Genomic DNA, 10,102 nt, shown 5'->3' with positions numbered 1-10,102 from the left:
CACTATACTAACGGTAAGTTTCACCATTGAACTATAACGATAACTGAACCATTTTCAGCTGTCAAATTGCCCATTTGACTGTTTGGCTGTCATTAGAACATCTTTAGCAGTCGTTACGGGTAGTCAGAAGCCAGTAAGTCTGACAACCAGTCTTACCAAGGGGTATTGGGTTGCCCGGGTTGAGGAGGTAAAATAGGCAGTCGCTCCTTGTAAAACACTGCTACTCAGCTGTACCCAATTAGACTGGAAGCCGACCCCAACATAGTTGGGAAAGGCTCGGCAGATGATTATGATGACCGAACCATTTTCAGTTGTGAAAACAAAATTTGACCAATGGGCGGCAAGTATACGGCTGGTTATGGTTTAGTTATCGTTATAGTCAAATAGTGCAACTTATAACTTTATTATTACAATATTAACGCTTAAATAGACCTTTACGTGTTGTTAGAAGAGTAGTGTTGTGCGTATGTCGATTCGCCGACAATATCGATGTCGCTGTCACTGTGTTCTGTGTCCGAATCTGTCGATATTCTTGAGTTTTCCGCCTGGGAATTGAATTAAAAGTTAAAAATTTGGGTTAACTTAGATTATTACTCGCAAAAACTTTTGATCCATATTAATATAAATGGAGTAAAATTAATCCAAGTTTAAACCTATGAAAATGTATGGTTTTTCCTATGTTATTCCTTGGTTACTTAATTTAATCCGTGTTTATTTATAAATGAAGTTTTATAGCTAAGTAAAACAAAGGGTAGGTAAGTAAAACTTTGCTTCATACAAGAGTTGAGTAGTTATATTTCTATAGACACGTATATTGTGCAGGGATAGTAGTTAGGAAATATTTAAACATTATTTTATTAGATACTCACTTTCCGACTATCAGAGTGCGTGGCTGAATGTTTTGTGGTGAAATCGACTGCTGTTGCTCCTGTGGACAAAGAAAATAGAATAACAGTTAATAAAATAAAACTCCTATTGATCTCGTGGCTCGTGGCTAAGTAACAGCCGCATCCATTATGTAACCAAAATGTAGTCAAAAAAAAAAAAATTAATTTAAAAAATACGGTTAGGCGAAGTTTGGCGCGTTGGTCCGAGTTCCTGCGTGTTTTGGAAGGCACGTTAAAGCCCGGTTTCCACTGCGAAAGGGTAATGTGCGGAAAATGGTTAGGCGGAACGGACTCCTTTTTAATGAAAGAGGTTTGCGTTTCCACCAACGAAGAGTTGGTCATTTGATTTCCACTGCAAAATGAAACTCAGATAGAGAAATGAGCGGACTGAGCTGAACGGAAAATGAGAAATGGAAAACGAATAGATAATTTCCTCAGAGAACGAGTTCAGCTGAAGTTTTAAGCTGGTTGTGTGTGGTCGTGTTGTTGCGATGTTATCGAGTGACTTTCTGTGTGGAAACGCTACTATGTAAATTGTAATTGCGAGTTGAGCGGAGTCCGTAAGTACTCCGCTCCACTCCCTAGGACTGAGCGAGCTCATTTCTACTCTTTCTACACGCTCGGCTCTTTCCGTCCGACTATTTGTTGGTGGAAATACAAGTATGCAGTTTGCGTTCGCGAGTTTAACGAAGTCATTAATGGGTCCGTTCCGCTCGCGGTGGAAACCGGGCTTAAATTGTTGAAACTCGGCTGTCATTTGAACATCTGTCATTTTACTAAAAGCCAGAAAGTCTGACATTTAGTCTTAGTCCAAGGCGTATTACTGATGGGTTGCGGATATCAGATAGGCAGCCGCTGCATGTAAAATAGTTAAAACTGGAAGCCGATCCAATATTTGGGTAAAGGCTAATACACTCAAAGCTTAATGGCTTTCCTAGGATAACTTTATAACCTATGTTATTTCTAAATAATTTGTCCCCATGACGTTCAAACAACAAAATTGTCTGTAAATTCGTTATACAATCTGAAAAGTCCTTTTATAGGCTACGCAGCCAGTGCTACGCTGCTACGGCGCTACGGTGCTACGCTGCTACGATATAAATCGTAGCCTCGGCCGGCCTTTTACTCCGTAGGATATTTAAGTAGGTATAAATATTTTGCGTAAATGCTTTCACACTCAAAGACAATGTGCATGTACATTTACACACACAAATATGTCTCATCCGCTTTCATGAAATAAAATAGTTTTGCGTCAAAAAATAGATGTATAAACTTTGAAACGATATTTCTTATAATATTTCATTGACTTATATACCCAGACGTCACCATCTTGAAAACACAAAAATCATTAAACTCCCAAGACGCTGGCCTAAAAGAAACTCAACCAAAACTCCACCTTCAAACCATTCTAACCTTTAACTCAACGACATAAAGTCCAAACTCCTTACACACTCAACACCCTCCCACTAAAACATTAGCAACCGATTTTGAACCCAAACTCTAAAGAGATAAGTTATAAAATGGTTTGACAATGGTTCTAAGACGTTGGTTGCCTAGCAACGCGGCCATATTGTCGGTAATTAGATTTAAGAACGTCTTGAGACGCGGTTGGCAGTTGATTAAATTCGAAGTGGTGGGTTTCAGATGGCAATTTGCGAAGACGGGAAGATTTTGGTAGGATGGACTTATGTACTTTGTAGAAGACTAGATTTTGGCAGTGGTTTCACCCGCTTCCTGAAATAAATAAAATAGCAAATGGACTTATATGTCCTTTTCCTGCAATCTGGATAAAAAGTAACCTATCTTCCTTTCTAAATCTCTAGCTAGATAGATACTTGAGCCCGATTTTTCAATCGCCATTTTCAATTTTCATTATCCAAAGAATGTGTTTAACGTTTCGACAGTTTTGTATAGGAAATAGTTATGTCAATCCGCAAAAATACATACTTAAGTATTCCTCAGATAGAAGTTAACTGATGATTGAAAAATCAGCCCTAACGTCGGATCGACTGCGCTAAACTTTGCTTATTTTTTTTCTCCTTAAATACAATTTATACGTCTTGAGTCTTGATTAAGATTACCTCTTTATTTAAGGCACTAGGGCCTATATAACTGGCAGCTTCTTCATAAAGTACGTCTTTAGTAGCCTCTCACCCTTTGCCGTTAAGTTTGAAACAATAAGTTGAGCTACATAAAGGCAAGATTCCACCAGAATTTTTCGCGAACAAAATGTGAGACTACGCATCGGCACGAGTCCACAACTAGCATGTGTTCGCGCAGAAGGTGGCAGTTTCGCAGACATTTTAGAAATGTTCGCGCGCAATTTGTTACTGTTTGGTACAGCGAGTACACCAGAAGATACATTTGTGTGCGACAGAGTGCCGCACACTGGTGGAATCTCACCTACAAGTTCACAAGAATGGGTACCCACTGCAAACTAAATAATCGGTCAACAGTTGACCCCAAGATTGGCGATTTTTTCTTTAAAGAAAACCTTGATTCCAAGCTTTGCATACGGTTTTGCACCGGCCAAATAACTGGGGCTTGATTCTGCTAAGTTAATAATTTGACAATTGGATAAGAATAGCAGTTTTAACCTTAGCGGGCTTTCTGCTACTGATATAAGACCAACGATATTTTATTGGTTTGCCATTGGTCTGCCATTTGGTCTACAGGGTAGTCTGCTCTACAATCATATTGCAATCGTAAATAATTTGCAAACACTAAAATTTATTATTGAATCACAGAAAAGCATAATAACGTTTATTCAAAAGAAAAAATAGCGGAATGCCACATACGCTTCAATCATATGTCGCTTAAGTGAAATTAGCCAGATCAGCCCCTGATCTTTGTAATATGCGTACCATTCATCTTCGTACTGATTTATGAGCCCAAACAAACTATCGGCCGACTAAAAGTTTGTAGTATGCTTGCTCTTAACAAGACATGTTCTCAGAACAATTTCCCAAGTAACTTGGAACTTGTGAAATTGGTTATTGATTGAATATAATAACTTTGATACTTCATAGGTATCAAGTTTCTTGGAAATGCATGTTCGTGCAGTTTGTTCGAGGAATTTTATGTTCCCTTGTTACGGACAACTATGTATAAATTGGAACTTATTTTGTGTGTAGAGGTTTTCACCTACGTTTTCTGAAACTACTTTCTGGAAGAGGGTAAAAAGGAGTCATTATGTCTTTTCTGAGGATTTAGACTTTCTGGTGACGAATTTTGATTTAAATCGGTCGAGTAGTTTTGGCTTGAAAGCGTGATAGGCAAATAGATAGAGTTAGATAGTTTCGTATATAAGCATAAGTTAAAGTGAGAGTCCTTTAGTTTAGAAAATGTAGTATTTTCTATAACTTTAATATTCGAACTAGTTTTTAAGCCTCTATTGCATTACCTACAACATGTAAAGCCGTCGATCATAAGTTTAAGCAACACTTGGTATGATCGTTAATAGGAACCCATCTGTCATAAAGTTTTCTTTGGTATTTCGGAAGACTCTTTAAACTTTTACATTATACTTGTACGTTTTTGGCAAAATTGTTTACCAAGAAAATTGTATACCTAAGTTCTTTAAACCAGCTGGGCACTTGTTATCTGACATAACACTGATCCTGAATCTTTCTGGCACAACCTTTTTTATTTTATTAATTAAAATTTCATTTGTACCAAATCTTGAGCCATATCATAAATGCTTGTTTTCTTCTGAATCGCGGCCGTCGATCGCGATAAACTCAATGAACTCAACGGATTTTCATACAATTTTCACCAATATACGCAGAGATTTATTGAGGGCTATTCATCATCGTCCGAGCCTTTTTCCCAACTAGTCTAGTTTTAGTCGGCTTCCAGTCTAACCGGATTCAACTGAGTAGGTACCAGTGCTTTACAAGAAGCGACTGCCTATCTGACCTCCTCAACCCAGTTACCCGGGCTATTGAGGGCTATTTTAGGTACTAGAAACTCAAAACCCTCACCTCGTTGCTGCTGCTGTTTCCTCATCTGCTTCTTGTGCTTCATCCGTCGGTTCTGGAACCAGGTCTTCACCTGCGTCTCCGAGAGATTGAGGGCTCCAGCTAACTCCACGCGCTCAGGAGTTGAGAGGTACCGCTGGGATTCGAAGCGTTTTTCTAGACCTAGAGGGAAATGATCATCAGAATGTGTAAAAAAAAACTGTAGGTCGAAAAGTACCTATTTGCCCTTAACCGGGATGGACGGCGTTCCTTGGGGGAGGCCTACGTTCAACAGTGGACGGCAATTAGCTGATTTAATAATGGTTTCAATAAGCATAATGCAATATGTCTGTTTGCTTGACTGCAATGCTTTTCTCATCCTGCACTGTTGCCAATTTTATTTGAGGTTGGCGCAATAAATTTTCCGCTTCTATTCCTCTAAGTCACTCATCACTAACATCACACATATCTTCATGACAAGCCATTCGATTTGAAAACATATTTCACTGTTATCTTGGTACGCGGAGACGTTACCTCTGGTTGCGGGTGAAACTGCTACCAGAAGCTAGTTTAGATAGACAGGATGTCGCTCGAAGTATAAATCAAATCGAATAGGAAAAGAGCATAACCAGGGATCTTTGCAAACTTGACCCAGGAACGCAGGAATTAAACGGGTCAAAGAAATGCCTCAATATTTTTTTTTTTTTCAAAATTCCGTACCTGTACCTAGTGCTCATCCAATTATTAACAATATACATACAAACATTCAATGAAAACCTTTATTTTTTCATGCCGTAGAAGAATTTAAGTATTTGCTTAAAACTTAGAAAAAAACATGTACGGAAGAAACAGTACATACCTGTTAGTTGTGGATCCGAGAAAACCGTCCTAGCTTTCCTCCGCCGACAATGTTTCAGTGCCGATAGAGATAATTCTGAAGGTGTGAATAGTGCGTGATATGGGACTCCTGAAACAATACAAACAAAGTTAAAGAATCTACTGTTTAGTCTTATCAAGTGAGCTGCAGGTATAATCACCTAACAAGTCCTAGTGTCAGAGTGTTCTCAAATCCGCCTGACGGCCTCTGACGTGGCATTGTAACAACGACAGATAGGTTACTATTCTGATACTCTCATACAGAGAAGAACTGAGCGATAATCACCACACTAAAGCAATTTCTTCGCGTTTTCCTAATATAACGGTAACGCGCTGCTTACTTTACTTACAAAGATAAAATAATTAGTTACAATTCAAGAACCTAATCCTACATATATTTGGGGATGTAAACATTGTTTTACTATTACATAATAATTTAATAAATAACCGATGCGACTATCGTGTGAATGCGTAATAGCAAAAACGTGGATGATTAGGTACGCCTCAGCGATAGCGGTACCAATAAACTAAGCTCTGGCGGCACGGCGGCGGTGTGGCGTCGCCATTCCCACCACATGTTATTGTTATTTAAGACCTTTGATTCACGAATATACCTACTAGGTATTTGTTTTGAACATTTACTGCGGTGTCATGTGTTTTACAAAAGCGACAGCCTATCTGAAATCCTCGACCAAGTTGCCCGGGCACCTCGATATACCCTTGGCAAACCAGGTTGTTAGACTTTCTGGCTCATGACTACCCTTTCAAATACTTAACAAGTTCAAACCCCAAGTCCCACCTGCACCCATCGAAGCTGGGTCCCAGCAATTTAACGCGCCTTCCGAAACACGGAAAATCTAGTCATGACAAGGTCACGTCGTGGATCATTAGTGAAGATACACTTCGAAGTATCGTACATATCTACATCATATACGTAAAAATCAAAATAGAAAAGCATTTATTCCGAGTGGGCTGAAAAACACACATTCAAAATTAAGTACATAAGACAGCCTCCAAAAACTCCCGGTTTCAATACTTCGTACCTATATGTTTTTGCTGGGAACTTAACAATGTAGGTAGCTTTAATACCTACATTGTGCGAGTGTTAATACGACTACCATTGATATGGTGGAGCGATCCCCTGGTTCCCAGCATCCAGTGAATACCTAACCAATTTCTTTCCCTCTTTACCATGAATCTGTTTCTAGTAAGACAGCATGGCGACACGGCCCTGGCTGGTCGCGAAAATCAGCCATATTTTGTATTCATGGAATGGCATTAATTTAACCACTAAACTAGGTTCCAAATCTTTTGAGGCTGACTATTTCAATATATTGAGCTAAACAAATCAATTCGCACTTTGCGCTGCGTCGGCACATCACACTCACTGTAAGATAGACATGAGACAGAATAGCGCCAACTCTTGGACATACTGTCTATCAAAACGCTGTCAGTATCCTGTGCCGATTGATTGAAGCACTGGAAGTTTCGACAAACGTCAGATGGGCGACTTTGATGTCTCTCCTTCTGACGGATGTGTCCGACAGAGAGTTTCCGAGTCCGGTATTAAACATTCCTTTTTAAAACTCGCCACTCAAAGTCAAAGGTTTCTTTCACGAAAAACATGTACATATGTAATCTATATACTTATATAAAAAAGTCGTGCCAGTTACACTATTTATAACTTAGAATGTCTGAACCGTTAAAGCTGAAACTTAGAAGGGAGGTAGCTTAGACCCAGAATAACACCCGGCCACGGGTAGCAGTTATCTTGGGACGCGGATACCTTTACCCCGGCCGGGAGTTGTTACTTATAAATATTTCAAGATTAGAAGCTAATTGCACGGTTTCCAAAAGTAGTTTTATGAAGAAGAAAATCTACATATATACCTATGTAGATTTTTCTGAAATAAATACATCCTAAATGAATTGAATCTTTGGAGATCAGTTAACGAGGCCATTGGGTTGCCGAAATTCGATCAAGGGTCACTTTAGACTACTCGCAGACTTTTAGTCGGTCGATAGTTTGTTTGGGCTCATAAATCAGTATGAAGATTAATTAATGGTGTACGCACATTGCAAAGATAGACAGAAGATAGACCGGCTGACAACTTTGATTAGAATAAAATAAATTGAGAGGAATTTTTTTTGTATGTTTTGAGGCTAAAGAATCGGTTTACAAAAATAACCTTTCACTGTTGGAAAGCTACACTCTTCCCGAGGAACATAGGCTATATTTTATCCCGGTAAGGGCAGTAGTTCCCACGGGACGCTTGTGAAAGGTTAGTATCTTATAAACCTTTGTGTATTCTTATAGAAACTATCATAAAACTAGAGGTTCTTTTTTCATCATTTCAACGCGCTAATTCTAGAAACTACAGGACCGATTTGAAATAGGTATTCTTTCAGTGTTAGATAACCCATTTGTATTAGTTCCCATGAGACAACGGTAATGGATGCAATACATCATATAAACAATTTTCCGTCGGTCTGTATACTTAAATCGTACAAAAGACAACGGATTTTAATGCAGTTTCCACCAATAGCTATTTAAAAGAAATGCAAGGCGACCCGTCTCGGAATACCTGCGCTCTACTACCTATAGATAAATAATATATCTTCCTCATTCGCTCTTTATTTATAGGTACTTAGTGGTGAAAACTACGTGAAAATCAGTTTAGTAATCGGTGTTAATAGTTTTTCAGTTTATTGTGAAAAAACAGACTTTGTGCTTTTAAATTTAGTGTGGGTATAGCTGTATAGGTACAGGCCAGCTGAATTACAAGACTGAGCACGAATAAGCACTCTCAGCGCGAATGGTCCGTATTTCAGAAGGTTCGTTAAATTGGTGGGTCTCGGCTGTTATTTCATCATCTTTGGCACTTAATACGGGTAGTCAGAAGCCAGGAAAAAAACTAGTCTTATCAAGGGTTGCCCTGGTATCAAGGTCAGATAGGCAAACGATCTTTATAAAACATTGTTACTCAGCTGCATTTGGTTATAGTTATAACATAGTTTTTGAAAAGGCTAGACAGGTGATGAGCGATAGGCAAAGATGGGCCAGTACTTTCATTTTTATTGATGGAGTTTCTTAAGTCTAAAGGTACTTAGTTGGGAAAAAGCTAGGCAGATGACAGACGATAATGTGTTAAATGGATAGTAAAAAAAAACACGAATTATTAAAAAGTTTAGGTGACACAATAGGCGGTCTTATCGCTAAAAGCGATCTCTTACAGGCAGTTTCTTCATCAAAAGTAAACCCAAAGTAATTTCATAAAGTAAAAGTTACAGCCTTGCACGCATGAGTGATGCAACTGTAGCTTTTTTCTTTTTATGTTCATTGTTTGTTTTGTCCCTTATTTATTTATTTGTTGTTTCTTGCGTCATTTGTGTGTTGAATGAATTTGACTGTTAGAAAGAAATTTCTAACAGTCAAATTCGTTTTTTTCAAGGCTAAAGTAACAGCGAAACTAATAGATAAAATCGTGAAAATACGAATTTGACCGTTAGTTTTACTTTATGACATTACTTTGGCTTTTACTTTTGATGAATATATATAAGATAACTTTTGGATGGGTTGAGAGAATATACATATGTGTTCATACCTTGTGAAAGAAAATACGGAGTTTCCACAGCCTTATACGTATTAGGAGTATGCAAATAAGCTCCCAAAGCCCCCATAGCGACTTGCAGATAGGACCCTTCTCTACCAGGGACATGGGGTCTCATTTCCCCCGGTACGGGAAAAAAAGGTTTCGGGTCTCTATCGTAGTCAAATCTTCTCTGTTCGGGCGTTTTGAAGTTTCGACTATCATGGCTCCGGTATAATATATCTTCAATTAAAAATGATGTTTTTGAAGACTGTTCATGGCGATTCGTGTCCGATGGTGATTCGCTTCGAGTTTCTGGATCCATTTTTTTTTTTGGGTTTGTTATTGCATTTAGAAGTGGTGGTTATTTTTTGTTTAGGAGTTTTGTGGGGTTTCACTTTATTGGGGTTTTATTAGTCAATGTTATTTTTTTGTGATAGTAATTTGAAGACCAGTTTTTTCTTTAGTTGTCACTGAGTTTTGATTAGCGATAGTTATTATAAGAATTGATCACAATATTAAACAAATTTATTTATGTAGAAATTGTTTTATAAGCATTTTGAAAATTCACTCAAGTTCTTCAGTTTTTATAATAACAACTCACAAAAGATAATTTTATTATTTCGTTTGAAAATGTTATCTTTCTAATACGTGCACTGCAATTTTTTATTATAATTTTTAAACGTTACGTGATTTAAATTAAATTAAAAGTAATAGCAAAATCCTATATTTAAATCCACTTTTTAATTTATTAGGCTCCATTAAAAAAAACTGAAATCACCACCAATTA

At 37.9% G+C, this 10,102-nt stretch overlaps 1 protein-coding gene across 1 annotated transcript; it reads right to left on the bottom strand.

Moving 5' to 3' along the window:
* Window positions 1-408: 408 nt before the first annotated feature.
* LOC110378511 (brain-specific homeobox protein homolog) lies at window positions 409-9,648 on the bottom strand. Its single transcript, XM_064042488.1, has 5 exons — window positions 9,328-9,648; window positions 5,706-5,813; window positions 4,865-5,029; window positions 870-925; window positions 409-545 (listed from the first exon to the last, which is right to left on the bottom strand). Exons 1-5 carry the CDS (start codon window positions 9,635-9,637, stop codon window positions 435-437), a joined length of 750 nt encoding a protein of 249 aa, XP_063898558.1. The 5' UTR covers window positions 9,638-9,648; the 3' UTR covers window positions 409-434.
* Between the last annotated feature and the right edge of the window lie 454 nt (window positions 9,649-10,102).

Source organism: Helicoverpa armigera, chromosome 29 (genome assembly GCF_030705265.1).
Source record: "Helicoverpa armigera isolate CAAS_96S chromosome 29, ASM3070526v1, whole genome shotgun sequence".
Taxonomy (NCBI): domain Eukaryota; kingdom Metazoa; phylum Arthropoda; class Insecta; order Lepidoptera; family Noctuidae; genus Helicoverpa; species Helicoverpa armigera.
This window is presented reverse-complemented; position numbering and strand designations above follow the sequence as displayed.

Bases quoted from the DNA above. Each gene is read 5' to 3' on its own strand.
- LOC110378511 (XM_064042488.1), bottom strand. From the start codon at position 9,637: ATGGATCCAGAAACTCGAAGCGAATCACCATCGGACACGAATCGCCAT. The intron at 5,030-5,705 runs GTATGTACTGTT...ATTTCCCTCTAG, and splicing joins CTCGGATCCACAACTAACAG to GTCTAGAAAAACGCTTCGAA. The intron at 926-4,864 runs GTTTTGAGTTTC...TGTCCACAGGAG, and splicing joins GCAGCAGCAACGAGGTGAGG to CAACAGCAGTCGATTTCACC.